The 19,399-nt window shown below is 38.8% G+C and overlaps 1 protein-coding gene and 1 pseudogene across 1 annotated transcript; one reads left to right on the top strand and one right to left on the bottom strand.

Annotated features, from left to right (window-relative positions):
- Positions 1 to 6,545: 6,545 nt before the first annotated feature.
- Positions 6,546 to 11,246, bottom strand: LOC110957811 (melanoregulin-like). The gene is made up of 5 exons (XM_022204013.1): positions 11,170 to 11,246; positions 10,817 to 11,072; positions 7,361 to 7,451; positions 6,976 to 7,142; positions 6,546 to 6,623 (listed from the first exon to the last, which is right to left on the bottom strand). Exons 1-5 carry the CDS (start codon positions 11,244 to 11,246, stop codon positions 6,546 to 6,548), a joined length of 669 nt encoding a protein of 222 aa, XP_022059705.1.
- Positions 11,247 to 12,330: 1,084 nt separating this feature from the next.
- Positions 12,331 to 19,055, top strand: LOC110957812 (carboxypeptidase O-like; annotated as a pseudogene).
- Positions 19,056 to 19,399: the final 344 nt, after the last annotated feature.

Here is a 19,399-nt window from a genome sequence, read left to right as displayed (position 1 = left end):
ATATGTCTTTTTGTTTGTTTTTTTGCATCCTATTTCTCTAATAGTGTGTATTCCACACTCTAACAGGACTCCAGATAAAGGTGATTATACACGACTTGATCCTTGCCAAGCAGCTTCTCAGAATTGTGATTGGAGTAGCTGGAGATATCCAGAAATGAAAGAAACCATCCAGTTTGGGCCGATGCGCGCAGTAGTTTTCATACATACTGCTGTAACTAGTAAACCACAGTCATTTTTGTGATCTTTCCATAGCGACATTTAGTAACAGCCTTAGTGGAAGCAAGGGAAAAGATCTATGCACCGGAGGATGTCTTTGTCGACACAATAAAGACCGCTTTTGGCAGGTTGTGGCTGGGGAGGGCATGGCCTTGACAGCTGGGTGAGATCACTCAAACATCCAAAACCACATCAGTAAATGCTGTAACACACACACACACACTGTCCATACACTGCACATACACACAGTTGCAGCTGGATGCATCCCTTATGCCCATGTTAATGCTGATTAATGGTTCAAACAAGGACCTGCCCAGCTCATATGTGCTGTAGAAGACGTGTCAGCTTTGACACTAGAAAGCAGGCTTACTGCAACACAAGTTACCTAGCAGCAAAGCATCACTGCCAGACGGTCCTCCTGTCACCTGTTGTTGACCCTAAAACCAAAACAGTTATAGAAATAACAATTATAACCACAATACATAAGCATTTGGTCTTAAATCCATGGGACAACCTATTATCTTCTTTCATCGATATGAGGGAAATAAATCAGTATATTTTAAGAGCATCAGTCAACTTGTGTAATTACTGATCCACCACTGATGACCACAGACATGCTGTACACACCCTGCCCTGCCCAAAGGCTTGCTCAACCCATGTGTGATGTGTGTGTGTGTGTGTCTGTGTGTGTGCGTGCGCCTATGCGTTCGTTCTGCATTATTTTCTGCCTGAACTAAGACACAAAGAATGACAGTAAAATGGAGAACAGCATGCTTTCCATGACATCAGTGAAACACTTCATCCTTGTTTGTTAATGTGCATGAAACATTTCAATTTTTCAAATCCATTTACCTCCCAAAATTTATTTTAACGGCGTCTCTTAAATTGGTGAGTAATAGAGTGCTGTTACGATGTTTGCTGAATTGTTCCTATAAAGCTACAATGATCCACCATTCTAAAAACACTCAAAGCAGCTTAGAACCGAGACATTTTTACGGCGACTGCAAAAACATCGCTGCCTTTGTTTTATGATTTCTTTTGCCTCCTGGTAATACCATTAAAATAGCAGATTAGCATTAAAACTGAACCTGCTGTCTCTTAAAGCCAATATTAAAAATACAGCTGGTGGATTTGACTTGAAAGTAGCATAATAATGGTACTTTTCCTGAACAGACTCTTGATTTCTGACCTCCAGTCTGGAGTCATAGAGGTCAGCCCATCATGGCCTGGTTTATTTGTTCAGTTCTCTAAACATCCGTTACAAATTACTGACTGTGCTTGTGTGTGCATATATGTATGTGTGTGTTACTGTTTGTGTCCATGGGTGTAACACTGCTGTCAACACTGTCTTATCATAAATTACCCTCAGGGATAAACAATGGAAGCTTGAGAAGGGTTAAAATGGTACAAGTGCGAATGAACGTTGTCTGGTCCCACAAAAAGAGCAATGAACAAATTAAACCTGCAAAGTTCTATTACAGAGTTAAAGGTAATGCACTGAATTTAGCAATCATAAGGATCGTTTGATATGCTTTGATTTAAACCATTGACTGGCTGTGGCATCTTACTGATCTGTTTAGGAAAACATCTAATTGTACATCATTAGATGACAGTTATTCTCAAAATCATAGTCATAAACCATGCAATCTCTGGAGGAAACCAAAATGACACTGTATCATTCTTTCCATGTTCTCAGCCAAAACCTATTTAAGTTGAAAATTTACAACTTCTGTCCACACACACGCCACAACACACTCTGTCTTAGTTTAGTTCTTCATGCATTTGCTAATTAACACCAAACACAAAGTACGTCTGAAGCTAACGGGAATACATTCATTTGGCAAATATCCTTGCATGTAAAATTATGACCACGACCATCCTCCACAGAGATGGCTAAAATTTTGTTATACTCATGCATTTTGAGTTACCGTGGTGACACTTCGCGGCTCTGTCACTGAATTATGTGACTATAATTGTATCAGCAGTAAAACACTGGTCTTAAACTCTGTTGTGTATAAAGATCCTGTTTGATCAAACTTAAGAAGCATTAGAAGAAGAATAAACGGCAAGTTATTTTTGACCACGTTTTGTCTCCGCTAAGATATGTATAAATAAATATGGGATAATTACTCATTGTAAGGACCCCTGCACAGTTTAGTTTATGTTAATACAGTCAACGGATTCATGCTTGCGAGTCAGCTGTACTTCCTCCAAAGGTCATTGTCCAGACAGTTAGTCACCTCAGCCATGTGCTCTGTATCTTAAATGTCATTACCTTATGAGTCAAGGTTCTGCATTACACGTAAGCTTTTTGCAACGTACGATTCCAGTGAAGGACAGGGTATACTCAGGAACAGATCTGTGTTTATTAGTCTTCACAATAACAAAGGAGACACTGAGGAAGTACAGGGAAACAGGATTGCCTGAAGAAGGTAACCAAAGAGAAAAGAACACAAAGACACAACACATTTGATGATTACATCCATGCAGTAGTTTGGAAACATCTTCTGATGCACACGCTTGGACACAAAGTCGTTGTTTCCACGAGTCACTGGATGTTTTCAGGTTTGCTACAGACACAATCTTTCACGTGACCCCAGCTGTTGTCTAAGTTGTATTTTTGCTCACTTGGCTGTTACCCAGTCTTAGCCAGATCCATTTGTCGTTGCTAAAGGCTCCTCTCCTACCTGCTCCAGTTATGCCCAGTGTTGCATAGGCCTTACTTACAGAGTCAAACCCCCAGCTGCCCATTTCCACTTCCATTCGCCAAGTCCTTCAACTAATCCGCCAACAGATCTCTCCTAGCTCTTTCTGCCCTTTTACTGTCATGTGTCTCCTCCACCAAGGCACAGTAAGCCCCAACAAGATGTTTTCTGGTTGCCTCTGAGACCAAGATGATGTCTTGTCTCAATGAGGACTAGATGATGTGTGATGGAATGTTCAGCTGTTCTCTACAGGTCAACTGTCATCACCCAGTCTCAGGCCATAGTGAGCAAATCAGCACAGCAGTTTCTTGGTCTTTTCTTTGGCTTCATGACAAATCTGATGGTCTTGGCTCTAGCATGTGTGTAGCTGCTGTCCCTGATGCCTTTACTGATTGCCTCAGCGATGTACTGGAGGACCTGGTCATGTCTCCAGCTCCATATATGTGTACATTTATATCCATGCATTTAATAGCTTGTATCTGGAATAACTCCCTGTATATAGGGTTGACACAGTCCCACTTTACTTGACTACAGTTAGTTTAGCTGCCAGAGTCTTAAGTGGTTTGAAGAATCAGTACGTCACTTCAGTTCTGGTTCATTGCCATTGACTTCTAGCTTGGCTTCATTTCTGAAATACAGAAATCACTTTAAACTGTTATTACAGAAATTCGTTTAAAATGTGACTGTTTTTTTTTAAAAACCCCTTAATGGTTTAGTACCACAGTAAGTGACCAAAATGTTAACTCAGTTTCTGTCCCAGAGCCAGTTAAGTCATCCTCACAGGTACTCCTCTTATTCCTTCATTCACACCTCAAAGCCAAAGGCAGCAAGATACATGTTTTTGGTTTTCAACACTCAGACTCTGGAAAACATGAAATTCTGTCCCACTATTGGCAATTTCCAGTCAAATATTCAAGCTAAATTTGTAAAGTCAGTCTTATTTTTTTTATTGAAAAGCACTCTGGCTAAACAGCCGTTGTTCTAAATGTGCTGTATAGCTAGTGGTGACTTTATGTGACTTGATATATATTCAGGTCAAGATATTCCAGTCATCTTGTCACACCTCACAAAAAATGATTGTCATTTCTAGACCAGTTTTTGCAGGAAAAAAACAGATATGTCATGGTAATTAGCTTCATATTTTAACAGGCACAAAAGGGCTTGTCATCAAACTGTTGACACAATAAGCTCAGTAGATGTTATATATTTTAAAAGTAATGGCAGAAAGAGGGAGACATGATAGACTGACAGTTTATTCAGACATAACTTCACCATGAACGCCCAAGCTGATAAAACCATTTCTTACCACCCATACCGCATCTTTCTTTGTGTCTGTGGACAACACCCCACTGGAGCCTCTCATAAAACATTTGACCATCAACAGGAGTCACAGTCTGAGGTCTCCTTGAGTGTGTAGGACTGTAAAGTCCTGTCCCCCTTGACCACTGACTGGTCTTTAGCAGATGTTGTCTCACACATAAACCAGCACACAGCAAGCACTCACAATGGCAGATGAGCAGTGTTTCGTAAGACATGCACAATATGGTAAACTTTTGACCCTTTAAGTGGATGGATACAGCAAACAGAATGCAACAGTCTCTTCTTTGCTTCTCTAAATATTGCATTCCGACATCATACACAATCACCCTCTAAATCATTTGTCATATTTCAGTCCAATAAATACTCATTGATCCCTTTCTCTCTGTGGGGAGGATCTGTGTGTCAGTGTGAGTGTATGAAGAGGAATATTTTAGTGAAACTCTGAAGAATGATGTAAGCTCGACTTGATGTGGAATACACACACACACACACACACACACACACACACACACACACACACACACACACACACACACAGTAGTATAATGAGAAAAAGGTGCAAGCAGCACAATGCCTTGCAACGCTGCCAGACCCCTGGTCCGCATCTCATACGGCTCCCCTCCCCCAGTGTTCCCCCTCTTTTATTTCCACATCTGTTTCCCAAACTTTGGAAGGGGCCTTGGAGAGAGCGATATCTGGGTCAGAGTAAACTCTCTCTTTCTGGGTACATGTGTGTGAGCAAGCATGAATGTGTGCACAACACACTGCAATCATGGACTGCATGAAAGCTGTCCTACAGCCTTTGAAGCTGAGGATGAGCAGTGTGTGTGTGTTTGAAAGTGTGTAGTTTAGTGCAATTTAAAACTTCATTGCTAACCACTATCAGAAAAAGTTTAGACAAAAAGCAACGACGAGACCATATTATCTGCATGCTGCACAAATCCTCCTCCATTTGTCTTTTTTTATTCTTTTGGGAAACAAATGTTTCAATCATGGCTACTTTAAAACTAAAACATGTGATTTCATGCTGAACGGTTTAATTTTTTAATATTCCACATTATTGTTTGAAAAAACCTGCTTTCTTTCTTACTTTCTTTGAACTTTTAGATTTAAAAGTTTCACTCTGTTAAACTTGAGTTGAATGGATTGAAAGAGTTTCATCCATCCGTAAAACAGCAGTTTAAATGCATTGTTTCTTCTTCTGACTGAACCCACTGAAATGTTACTATGTGCTGCCACCTTTTGGACCAAAGTGGTATTACACTGACAAATGGCGCAAAACACACAATGAGTAAATATATTTTAATAGTCACAATATGAGCAGGAAACAACCCAATATCACAGAGGACACTGATCAATATCAACAACAAAAAACAGTGTTAAAGATTTTTGTAGGGAGAAAAGTAAAGAAATGTATCTTTTGTGCAATATTTAATATGCATGCCATGCAGGTGGCTCCTTAGATTAAACTGATATATCTGCACATGTATGGTCTCCTGCTGTATGGTTTAGCAGTCTAACCGGAAGGCTTGAATGATAATAAATTAAAAACATTTCATATAAATGTATACAGTATTATAAAGATGATGGAGATTCAGGCAAAAGTACTAACATTAATTGGCTGTTGCTTCTACAGTTATATGAATGCTGGAATGTGGTAAAAACGACTGTACAGTTGTGGTCAAAAGTTTACATACACTTGTAAAGCACACAATGTCATGGCTCTCTTGAGTTTCCAGTTATTTCTACTACTCTGATTTTTCTCTAATGGAGTGATTGGAACACATACTTCTTTGTCACAAAAAACAAGTCCATGTCAGAAAGCCTGCAAATTTAACTGAACTGCACCTATTCTGTCAAGTGGAGCGGTCAAAGATTCAACCAGAAGCTGCCAGAAGCTTGTGGATGGCTACCAAAAGTGCCTAATTGAAGTGAAAATGGCCAAGGGACATGTAACCAAATATTAGCATTGCTGTATGTATAGTTTTGACCCAGCAGATTTGGTCACTTTTTCTGTTAACCCATAATAAAGTCATAAAAGAACCCAGCTTCATGAATGTTTTTTTGTGACAAAGAAGTATCTGTTCCAGTCATTCTATCAGAGAAAAAAAATCAGAGTTGTAGAAATAACTGGAAACTCAAGAGAGCCATGACATTATGCTCTTTACAAGTGCATGTAAACTTTTGACCACAACTGTATGCAAATGGTGACAACTTTATTTGTACAAAATTGGTCAACATTTTCAACACATCCTTTACCCCCCCCTTTCAGCCTTTGAGTCCTTTTCTCTCCAATACTGTCTCTCAGCCATCTTTCTTGGGATATTTTTCTTTGGCCAATCTGACAAAGTCCTCAGCGCTGTCCAGTAACACCAGCCGGTCCTGAGAAATACATGGAGGAAGATGATGAGGAGCATTAATGGGACGAAACAGGTGAGATCGATCAGATGGCAGGGGAATAGAGGAGGAAATGGATGGAAATCTAACTTTGCAAGACCCACTGTGCATAACAGCACTAATGGAGCCTCATGACCATTATTGAGAGAACATTCTGGGAAACTGCCACTGAACTGTATATTGGTATAATGAGAGATACGTGTGTGTGTGTGTGTGTGTGTGTGTGTGTGTGTGTGTGTGTGTGTGTGTGTGTGTGTGTGTGTGTGTGTGTGTGTGTGTGTGTGTGTGTGTGTGTGTGTGTGTGTGTGTGTGTGTGTGTGCGTGCGTGCGTGCGTACCATTACAAAGAGGTATCTGTTCTGAAATCCTGTTCCAGGAGGGAACAGAGAGGTGCAGTCAAGCAGCTGTTTCAACAGTTCAGTCGCTTTATTGATATGTTCTTGATCTCGACTGAACAGACTCTGACAGTTCACAGACAGCAAGGCATCCACCTCACACTGATACCCTGCAGGAGACACAAAGATGCGCAGCGGAGAGGACAGGGAGGTTAGATTTGAGAAGAGTGCATTGAAGACGAGATAACTGAAGACATTTTGACACGTGACAGCAGTAAAATTGCATGTGTAAATAATAAAATGAGTGCTTTTAAAGCTTCCTAATGACAAGTAATAGACTGAATGGAACAGAAATGGAGTGAAAGTCACAGAATTGAAAGAGCATCACCTAACTGCAGCAGGATTTTCTTCCATCGAGATCTGACTTCTCGCCTGGTGTAGCGCAGGGTGTGTATGTCATAATTCAGCTTCTCCCATTCCTGTAGGCAAACAAACATGTGGATATGTGCATATCTCATACAATAGGACCTTTGAACTGATGGTTGTGAATCTTCAGTAACAATATTTCACCAAGGTTAGCAGCTTTCTGAGGCTGGACTCACACAGTCAGCAAAATTCGTGCCAGCATAACGTAAAGCAGGTTTTCACTGCATTCATAATGCTAATCTGAAAGGATGTATTACATTGCAGGAATTTTCCTATCAGTTTTGCAGGTATTCTGTCAGTACAGTAGGGCTGAACAATATGGGGAAATATCTCATTGCAGTTTTGTGACAGATATTGTGATCAGATTTGTGATATTCATTATTAACTTTGCAAGAAATTTTCCAAATGCTATGGAGATATGCCACACTAGAAGCAATCAAAAGACTGGCACACAAAGAGGACCACATAAATTTGTAAAACCATTGACTTTACAGTTGAACCCCCCCTCGGTCAGACATCTGGCTAAATATACAAGATGTGGCTATTAAACAATTAACGTGGGCTTTTGACAGTGGAACCTCAACATGCATACCTCAATCATTCAATTCAGTTTTATATGGCGCAGATTCATAACAGATTTCGTCTTGTAAGGTGCTTAGCAAATTACAAACAGAGAACAGAACATCCAACAATCCACAGTTGCCTTTGGATTCCCTATGAGCAAAGGTGGGAAGGAATGAAAAAAAGAGGATGGGAAAAAAAACCTTCAACAGAACCAGGCTCAGGGAAGGCAGCCATTTGCTTCAACCGGTTGGGTGAGAGTTGGGATAAGGGGGGTGAGGATAGCTGGAGGTGTTGGGGTGGACATGGCAGGATAGCGACATGTAGCTCCAGATCCAGAGGCATCCACCGATCTTATATTTAAATCATGGTTTGTACACTGATTAATTGTCAGCATAAATGGAAACTGAAGGTTTGAATTTGTTCAAATTAAATAAAATTGAATTACATTTGTCTTATCATTCAATAGCAACAATGTTAGATACACAAATTGTGGCTATTAAATAACAAGGCTTGTGAGTTGCAGATTACGTGTTCAGTGCTATGTAAGTACAAATGAATATGTTAAGCAGAAGGTACCACTAGATAAAAAGTGATTCCTTTTCCGGTATGACCACAGTTCATCCTTAGGAGGACATGAACATGTGACCTGACATGTCTGTTTGAAATTTATGTAAGGGCTGTTGAGATATTTTACTTAACCAGTGCCCCTTAGTTTTACCAAACAAATGTCAGGGTGTGGTCAAAGTCATCAGGATTCATCGTCAACAGGCTATAAATGGCTTGAGAAATGTCAGAGCAGTTCATTCAAATGCACGGTTAGTCTGGAATCAAGGTAGCCCAGTCAGTGGACATTGTCATTTGTATCACTAAAAGGCTTACACAGAGTAAATATTAAATATATGAGGTTGCAGAGAGTCACTGTATGGAATTAGCAACTTCTCCATATGATTTTCTGCTGCTATTGCACACACGTCTACTTAGATCTCACCAGTATGATCATCACAGGGTTAGTTTTACTCAGTTTTTCCCATGTCCTCTTTGTTTTGTTTTACCTGTGTGTAAAGACGTGGCCCTTTCACTGAAGACATTTTTGTCACGGTAGGATATATACCGACATTAATGATGACTGGATTCCATTCAACTGTTTCAGTTTCAGAGTTGTGTGTGCTTTAGTTCACGCTGACTCACAGTCACCGTATCATGGTTCACTGTGATGCTTGAATAGAACAGATTCATTGTAATTGTTATTAGAAACAGCTTTTCCTGCAATGCCAACAATAAATGCAGTTCAAATGCCACATATAATGTCTGAAACGGATTTCTTTGTAGACGAGATAAATCATTTTCACTGTAGCTGTAAATTATATGTATGTCCTACTTTATTTACAGGACAAGTTTTTTTTTTCCCACCAGTGCTTAATTGATTTTTAATTGTCAGTTTGTTTGACCTGATATTAAACACAACACGCTGCAGTGGTTCAGTGAATGTTCTCTTTGACTCAGCAGCCAGGCTGTTGGCCTACATCTCCATTAAGGAATTCACTGATTAACACAATGTGCCTGCTGTGTCCTGCAGCCTGCTATTCTCAATGTGAAGACTGTCACATGTTCGCCAGGCTGGAACTCTCACTCAGAGACTGAAATCACAGGCCTTCTGAGTTTTACTCAGCTTCAGGCCAAACATTTTGAGGAAACAGACTCTGAGTGATGGTTCCAGTGTGTTCACTCTGCAGAGAAATGGAGCAAGACTCTAAAATAGTCGCAAAATGAAATGTTTGCTGGTGAAAAGAAAGCAAACACTGGGTGGCTTTCCCATACCCAAGCAAATACTTGGATATTTTCCCACAGGATCCTGTACATACACACAGTAATGGGTTCTAACTAACGGATAAACAGCTGTGTGTGAGAAGCATTTGGCCACTGATTGGGTTAAGTGAATAAAGGAGCACGTCTCCTATGTGTGTGTGTGTTGAGTGTCTAGGTGTGTGTTTGTGTTTGAACGTGTGTGTTCAGTCTCTTATGTCTGATGAGTAGCTTTTTATAGACAGCTGCATTCTTTTTTTCATTTTCTAACTGGTTGTAAAAACTCGCTTTGTTCCGTTATACCTGCTGAGAAAGTCTTCAGAATTTGGACTTTTTTTTTGAATGATGTGCTACTAAACAACATGCTGTATCTGTGGAACTTTTTAAATATGGCTTTGGAGTAAATGCTTAAGCAGAGGAACAAACATTTGGCTCACTTTCACCTATAGGTCAAGTTCAGTTACTGACATGAATCAACATGAATCAAAGGCTTCTTTGAGGGTCACCTGTGTATGTTCCCAGTGCTTATTAGATGATTGCATTAGAGACCTCCAGAGGAACAGATAAGGAAAAGAGACTGAATTACTGAAGCACAGTGTAGTATCAGTGTGGACTTTCATAAAACACATAGCTATGAAGAGATACTGTTCTTTTTTTGTTTAGATGTAAATATTTCTGCTTGGATAATTTGCCAGATTCATGACAACTAATTGAATAGAGCTGTATCTATTCACTGTAACTAAGTCAACACATTGCAAAATGATGACAGCGAAAATACTTTTTGTATAGTTTTCCCCCCTAATCAACAAAGGAAATTTTAAATACATCTACTGTTTTGCCAAGATTTATCTGTATTCATGATATGTGTTGAACACTACGCTGTTCTATTTTTGGGGGATTTTTCAGTGTCAAAACAACAATAAATATCAGATTTGTACAATTATCCTTATAGAGTGAAAGTACAAGAGCAGAATTGTTGCTTTTTCCTATGTGTATATGCAGATTTCTTTACGCTTTTGTTGTCATCTGTGTTCAACAAGGTGTTTTCTACCTCTGTAGCTTTGTCAGCCTGGTCTCTCATGTTGATAAAAGCTTCTAACTCTCTGTCCGATCCTCGCCGGATGACAGAGCCATCGAGCCTGTTTGAGGTGGCCGACTGATCTGTGTTGCTCCTCTGGCTTTCCTGATTCTCCCACGGGCTTCTTCTTGAAGGTGGAGGTCCAAAAAGACTCTCCTCTTCTGTGTCACTGTTGCTGGAGCTACTGGACAGCTGTTCAGGTGGTCTGGAAGTTGCGGTGGTGCGCATGCTAGAGAGAAATACAGACGACATGAATGGAGTTGAGTTTGATTTTAGTATACTAGGAATAAATTAAGTTTTATAGGCAGAATTGTTGGGAGTCTCACCGCAAAATAGCATTCTTCTCTTCTCTGTTGTGTTTCCGATAGTAGCGACGGCAGCAGATGGTAAATGAAGCACCCATTGGCCTTTTCCAAATGTTTTCAACAATGGATATCTATCCTTCCAGTCAAATCCCAAATTAGCACACCTCCTGCCAAGGATCTTTTAAAGAATCTGTACCAAAACTAAATATATCCAAGCTGAGAAGTGCTCATTTGCAAATGTCCAAATCCAGCCAACATCCAAACTTGTTGTGCTCTTCCCACTACCCCTGGCCTGGATGAGAGCTGTCTGGCAATTACATTATTCACGTGAAAAGAAACAGGAGACAACAACAACGCACACACACACACACACACACACACACACACACACACACACACACACACTCACACACTGGACAGTTCAGGGATGAATGGCACATCTATTCAGCAACTCCTGATGGTGCAGAATGCAGGGGCAGAGACATAACTTTCTAGCTACATCGCTGCAAAGCTTGCTGCCTGTAGCTTAGATCTGGATTTTTTCTCTCTTGTACTGTCTGCTTTAAAATGAGAAGTGTAACTGTGATTAAGGTAAACATACACTACCTGTCAAAAGTTTGGACACATCTTCTCATTTGGTGGTTTTTATTTAATTATTTTCTACATTGTAGGTTAATACTGAAGACATCAAAACGATAAAAGAACACACTTGCAATTATGTGGTAAACAAGAAAGTGTTAATCTTCAGTATAATTCTACAGTGTAGAAAATAATACAAATAAATAATAAGCATTGAATCAGAAGATGTGTCCAAACTTTTGACTCACATGTTCTCATGCTTGCAGGAGGAGAAGTGGAAAGACTGTTTACAAAAAGTGTTATGTAACTTTACTGTCACCTCATAAAGGTTAATATATAACTAATTTATACATTTCTTTTTTATATTGCTGAACAGATGGCATGTTTTGACAACTGTGCTAGCTTGTAAAGCAGACAGAAATTATCTTTTGTCAACATCTTGACATGTTGGTGTGAAATCCAAGGTCTCCAGGCTGAACAAAAGTTGCTGGAAGTGACTGGCTGCAGTGTTAGTGCTGCAGGAGCTGGAACAGGGTGAAGAGCAGTAGCATCACTGATCTAACTGATAGGAAACATTAAAGTGAGAGTGAACAAGCAGAGAAAATGAAATCTTGGATACTAGGGTTGTTCCTGCTGATTGGCTGAGACACTACTCACAGGTGAGTTGTGTTTAGTTTTCTATTAGTATTTTGTCACAATCTGTTGGTAATGTTTAGCAACTCACATTATTTATCATGTAGCATTAGTTTTTTTATCCATAGACTGAAGTTACAACAACCTGATCGTCTGTCTGTCTTCACACCAACGCTGTTTGAATTTTTTCTCCTCTTTGGACATGCCAGCAGCAAATTGCATATTAAGCTTGTAGGAAATATTTTGACATCTCTTAGATTGATTGTGATGACATTTTGTGCAGAAATTCATGTTGTCTTTACAATATATCCTAATGAATTTGCTGGGTACCTAAACCTTTCCTCTGCCACCAACATCACATCACTATGCTTTTTTTTTTTTTTAAATACTTTTGATCCCCCGGCTCATCTTTTAGGCTTCAGTTTGTGCCATGGACTATATGTATACATGTACACTACCGTCGAAAGTTTGGGGTCACCCAGGCAATTTCATGCTTTCCATGAAAACTCACACTTTTATTCATGTGCTGACATAATTACACAAGGGTTTTCTAGTCATCAGTTAGCCTTTCAACACCATTAGCTAACACAATGTAGCATTAGAACACAGGAGTGACGGTTGCTGGAAATGTTCCTCTGTACCCCTATGGAGATATTCCATTAAAAATCATCCGTTTCCAGCTAGAATAGTCATTTACCATATTAATAATGTCTAGACTGTATTTCTGATTAATTAATTGTTATATTTATTGGGGAAAAAAATTAAAAATGAGGATATTTCTAAGTGACCCCAAACTTTTGACTGGTAGTGTATATGCGTATATAGATACATGATTTGCACACTCTTGGTTTGGAACAAAATATCTGCAAAGCTACCAACAGCTTCATCAAAATAAAAATTTGGTGTTGAGCATGATGAACAAATAAAGACTTGAGAATGAAATATTGGCATCGGCTCAAAATGAACACTTTCAGTCTTGAGGTTTCGAGTTTTGTTTGGCCGTGTCATATAAAAACATGATAAGCTGAGACAGTTTTCTCATTTTGCTTTTGAGATGTAAATGATATTTTAGGTCTCCACCTGTGAGACAGCCACCAAGGTAAGAGTAGGCATAATAATATGGTTCTGGTTCTCCAGGACAAACCTGATGTTCTCTTTGACTAGATGGACAAAATATATCGGTATCAGCATTCCTCATCTGCCAGAAAGAGTTGAAAAATATTGGGAGATATTATGTGCTGAATAAATATTATCCAGCATGTTTTAATGTTAATACACTTGCATTGCAGTTCACTGGTTTACAGATCGGCCAATGTTGTCAAAGTGAAGAAATTTATAAAATATTGAAAATATTTTTTTAAATTAATTACATTCTTTTTGCTGTCACAGTTCAGTCGAGGGGTTGGAATCAATGGAGAATTACAACTACACCAAATATCACCCCATGGATGAGGTATGAGTCTTCAAATTGAACTTTCTCTGTTTTCCTAATGAAATATAAACGTAATTCATGCTGTCTGTACTGCAACGTGTTGCAGATATTATACAACCTCACCAACAAATGCACCTGCCACTGCTACCAGACCGAATGTTTTATTATGACCAAATATTTTCTTCTGTCTCTTATTAAGCATCTTTATGGATTATAAATGGACCTTGACCAAAGGGAATTATTATCACTATCAAAACTAATGCTAAGTAAACTGGATTACAGATATACAGGTGGATGGAAGATGTAGAGAGAGCGAACCCAGAGCTGGTCTCCTCCACTATTTATGGATACACCTATGAAAGAAGAAATATCACACTGCTGAAGGTACACACTTGTATATCTAAATAAGATAAGGGCATTTGTTCACAACAGTGACATCTAGTGGTCTATCCCTCTAAGTATGACACAAGGAGTCAAACGTTTATGGTAATCGAACTGTTGTCAAAGGCACACAGAATCTCTACTAGATCTCTCAAAATCTATGACTGAGCTATCTATACATGTAGTCTGGCAATAAAAAAAAGTGACTGCTTAACTTGGGCACTATGCTTTTGGCATTTGGTCAACAGAAAAGTTTTTTTTTTCTATTTTCAAGAGTCTCAAGCTATGTGTGAGAAAGTTTGCAGCAAAAGAGCAGTTTTTGTTTATAGGCTCATTATTCCCCCCTCAAATATCTGCTGCTTTTGCACAATCAATGACATTAGGTTTTGGTGATTCGTACACTAAATTTCCCACTGATGGAAATGCCAGAGTGATGTAGGGTGGCTGTGCCTGCCATTTGGAAGAGCTGTATCTTTGACAATATCTACAACTCAGCTTGACTGTGTGTAATTCTTTATGGTAATTAAACTAAGATTTACCACTTCTATTGGCAGTTCCGCATATAGCACCTTTAAATCCTTTTTTCGCCCAACTTCTGATGTGTTCTCCACAGTTGGGACAAAATAACACTGCAGGCAGGGAGAAGAAGGTTATATGGATGGACTGTGGTATCCATGCACGAGAGTGGATCGCTCCTGCGTTCTGTCAGTGGTTTGTCAAAGAGGTCTGTACACTCAGGACTTATTTTAATTAGATATTCACACCACCAAAATACTAAACAAGTGTTTGAAATCCCTCATTTTGGTTAGATTGTGAACTCATATAAAACCAATGAGAAGCTGGAGCAGATGCTGCAGAACCTCGACATCTATGTTACGCCTGTGATCAATGTGGATGGATATATCTTCACGTGGACCAACAACAGCGTGAGTCCTTCCCTAGATTTACGGGTGTTAATTCAACAAGCACCACCATGAACACACTGACATGCCGGGTGTAAATGTAAATGTCAAAGATAGGACTAAGTGACTTCACAGTTTATTATTCGTACACAAACTGACACTGACCTCTGTGTGTGTATGTGCATGCATGTGTGTGTCTGTGTGTGTGTGTTTTTCCCACGTAGAATCGTCTGTGGAGAAAGTCCCGTTCCCAGTCTCTTCCAAACAGTACCTGCTATGGTGTTGACCTCAACAGAAATTTTAAGGCCAACTGGGGCAGTGAGTTGCACACTAGCTCTAATATGAAACTATGATTAATTAGCTTTCATGTGTCTCAAAGCAATAAGTAATTATAGACCTATGCTCATTATCTGTCAGTTAAATCACAGAAGCCATGTGTAATGCAATATCCTATTCAATAGCCAAAGTAAAACAGGGCTTGAAGAGTTTTAAACTCTTCTGACTTTGACAGCTAAATATGCAGCTAAATTCACTAGTGTCAGTTTATATTATGCCTCTCAGGCAGTTTGACTCCTGCAGAGTTGGTTTTTACAAGCTTCATAAAAACAGCCATAGTCTATTACTGAACTACATTTAGTGTGTCGATTAACTTTGTTGTTTCTTCCGACAGCGATTGGTGTGTCATTTGACAGTTGTGAAAACACCTACTGTGGGGAGTCGGCAGGATCAGAGCCAGAGGCCCAAGCAGTGATGGACTTTGTTGGTAACTATCTTTCTATGAAATCACATTAATACAACATATTGCTAAAATTCTTTATGATGCATGCTGAGTATAAACTGTCATGAGAACATTAACTGAAAAAATATGAAATATAAAGGCTAATGTTTTAAAATATTAGCTGATGTGGTTATTGATTGGTGCAGCTATGAAAATTTAAATCAAGTCCATACCAAAATTTCTTGTTGGACTAATAGTTAGAAGAGAGGGAGATTCAACATCAGACTCTCTGTCTGTTTTTCTTTGGGCCAAAGAAAGTTATGTCAATTTTGTCTCTATTCACCTGAGGAAAGTTTTCTGCACCCAAATCACTGATTTGCTCAATACAGTGACAGAGACTTAACAAGTCTATAATCACCTGCTGAAAGAGATATGTATATTTGTGTGTCATCTGCCATTATGTTTGTGTAACATAAGAATGTACAGATTGAACAGTAGAGGTCCCAGAATGGACCCCTGTGGAGCCCCACATGTCACAGCTATTTGCTCAAGTTACCAACTGAAACAAAGTACTTCTTTTTATGTTTTGGTATTCTATTTAATAGATTGATCTTTAATAACTGCAGATCCAGTGGCAATTTTTGAAGTTAAAAACAGATCACAAAATACACGAAAATGATTTAATACAACATCATCAAGCACAGTGACAGTACAATTCATAAAACTCTTAGTAATTGAAACCAGACTGTGTCCTCTGTTATGTTTTGTCTCACTCACAAAGATCAAATGTGTCAAATATGGCACAAGGTTCAATGGTATTTTTGCCACAGACATTATTTATGTACACATTAAAATAGCCCATAATGACTACAAGGTCATATTCACTGCAAATAACAAAAAGCATCTCTGTAAAACCATCAATAAAATTTGCAGAACATTAACATGGCCTGTATATATCTACATATTAAATAACATGATGGAATTTTCATTGTACATGTATTCAAAAGATAAAAAATCTCAAAATGACATAAAATCATTGATTAAAAGTGATGTTTTTTTTGTTGTTTTTTTTACAAAGGCACCTGAAAATAAAATCACCTCTGCCTTCACCTCTGCCACAGATCATTGTGAAAGAATCCCCTTTGCTACGCTTACACATTTACACATATTTTCAGTTCACGATTTCTTATTTATTACGAGCATTTTCCGACTTGGTCACAGTTAGATTAGAAAGTGGTTGATATTTATATGGAAAAGTTCAAATCCATCATAGCAATAGAGAGTAGTAAAATTATTGGACAAAAGGAAAAATCAGTAAAGGAAAGTTAGCAGAAAAGCTTCTACACACAGCAAGTCACTAATTTGTTCTGTCTGCATCTATAGGTGCGATGGTTAATCAGACCCTTTGTTTCCTCACCATCCACTCTGCTGGGCAACTTATCCTGCTGCCATATGGCCACCCTGAGATTTCAGCACCCAACTACAATGAACTGGTGTGTGTGTGTCTTTCTCTAAATTTCTGCCTGTATTAAAATCAACTGCCTTATATTGTTTAGATCCAGTTGTGCTGCTTATATAGCTCTGTCATGGACACAGGACTTCTGGGTGTGTCTTGTCATGTCTGACACATTGACAGAAACCTCTGGGTCGGGCTTGTTTCACATGTTTGATCAGACTGGCATGAGTTTGGAAACTCCGTGGGTTCATTGTTGTGTTCCTTGAATGTGAATGGCACATGCCAAAGAAACATCTACATGAGTGCCAGCATGCAATGCTTCCAAGCAAAACATTGTATTGTAACAAGATGATTATTGGTATTCACTTCACCTGTCAGTGGTTGTAATGCTGTGGCTGATTTCTGTATATTGTGTTAAGGTAGGCAGTTAGGGGACACATGAGCTGATAGAGATTTCCCTGATGGCATTATAGCAAGTGTTTATCTGTTTAACAAGAAATAATAGATACTGTTATAAAGATGTCAACTTCATCAGAAAGCTTCCAGGTAAGTAATGTTGTTTACCTTATTTGAACTTCAACAAACATTTTTGCTGTTTTCTTCCTTTTTTTTCTTTACCTTTGCACAATTTGCAAGATTTTTGTATATTAACCAAACTGTCTCAGAAGGAAGACAATGGTGTTTTAGTTTACAAAACCAGTGTATTATTAAGGATTTTAAAACAAAGTCTTTGTGAACTGTGCAGGTTTCAGTGGGCCAGGCAGCAGCAGTAGAAATGAAGAAGGTTCATGGAATGAACTACACTGTAGGAACATCCACATAAATTCTCTGTAAGACTTCCATCCACAGCCTTAAGCTGAAGTTTAATTTCCTTTAATTTCCTACCCTAATGAGCTATTATCATCTTCTTCATCTTCATCTTTCACCCTCAGATCCAAACTCAGGTTCAAGTCGTGACTGGGCTCGTCTCATTGGCATCCCATTCTCCTACACCTTTGAGCTGAGAGACAAAGGCAAGTCTAGCCCGGTTTCACATCAAAAATATGTATTAGCTGCATTAGTGTACAGCTCCAAGTGTACCATTTTCACACAAATAAAGCGCTATAATTTTGTGAGTTACTTTCACGTTTTCTGGGGCTATTGTTGGGGCAGGACTCATCACCTTAGCAACCTACAAAACAAGCTTTATAGTTTTTTTTTTTTGTTTTTTTTTTTACGAAACTATGATCTTTTCCTAAACTCAACCAAGTAGTTCTGAACTTCACCAAGTATTTTTGTCATGTAAACCACAGCAAAAAACTATTTAAAATAACAGAAAAGTACAAAATGAAAGAAACTTGTGAGTCGCCTAGATGAAAGACAATAGAAAAAAGAATAATGTTTAAAAATTGGCTGGCATGTTGCAGTTTTACAGCCTTTAATGTGAAATTAATACATTTTGCACTGTGGACCAGCATAGCTATGCATTTTTTGTGTGAGACTATATTGGTGAGTTAGATGTCAGTAGAGGTTCTCTATATAACATCAGCCAAACATGACATTTTGGCTTTTACTTGACTTTTTTTTTATGACCCTCTAGGTAAATTTGGTCACTTGCTACCAGAGAATCAGATCCAGTTAGCCTGTGAGGAGGCCTACGTAGGAGCTCTGTCTATCATCACATATGTTCACGAAAAGGCTTTCAACAACAGTATCGTCTCGAACAGCGCTGCCACCACAGTGAAGCACTTCACCTTGGCTTCTGGGATTGCTATGATGATTTGGAGCACTATCATGGCAGTGTTTGTGGCTACAGGATTCATATAATAAAACGGTGAAAAGGTCAGATGAGCAGTTTGTGGGTAAAGTGAAATAATGTAAGTTCTGGTGACAGCAAACCTCTCCCAGAAAAACCAAAATGCTTGTCTTTTTTTAGTGGGTTTGAATTTGAGAAGACTGAATACCTGACTTTAAAAAAGATGAGTAGTCAAGAAGCAAGATACCGTCGCTTAGGAGGGAAACATTAAATTCATCAAATACACAGTCTGTAATGTATTTTATATTCCTGTTGGGTTCATTAATGACATATGCAACAAATAATGTTTTCTTAAATGCTGAAGCTGCTTCATTATTATATTACTCATGAAGCATTTGATTTTATGAAAACGATA

Source organism: Acanthochromis polyacanthus, chromosome 14, assembly GCF_021347895.1.
Source record: "Acanthochromis polyacanthus isolate Apoly-LR-REF ecotype Palm Island chromosome 14, KAUST_Apoly_ChrSc, whole genome shotgun sequence".
In the NCBI taxonomy this organism is placed as follows: domain Eukaryota; kingdom Metazoa; phylum Chordata; class Actinopteri; family Pomacentridae; genus Acanthochromis; species Acanthochromis polyacanthus.
Note: the sequence above shows the minus strand (reverse complement) of the source record. Positions and strands in the feature narration are given on the sequence as shown.

Bases quoted from the DNA above. Each gene is read 5' to 3' on its own strand.
- LOC110957811 (XM_022204013.1), bottom strand. From the start codon at position 11,246: ATGGGTGCTTCATTTACCATCTGCTGCCGTCGCTACTATCGGAAACAC. The intron at 7,452-10,816 runs GTAGAAAACACC...GTTTGCCTACAG, and splicing joins AGGCTGACAAAGCTACAGAG to GAATGGGAGAAGCTGAATTA. The intron at 6,624-6,975 runs GTACGCACGCAC...TGTATTTCTCAG, and splicing joins ACAGATACCTCTTTGTAATG to GACCGGCTGGTGTTACTGGA.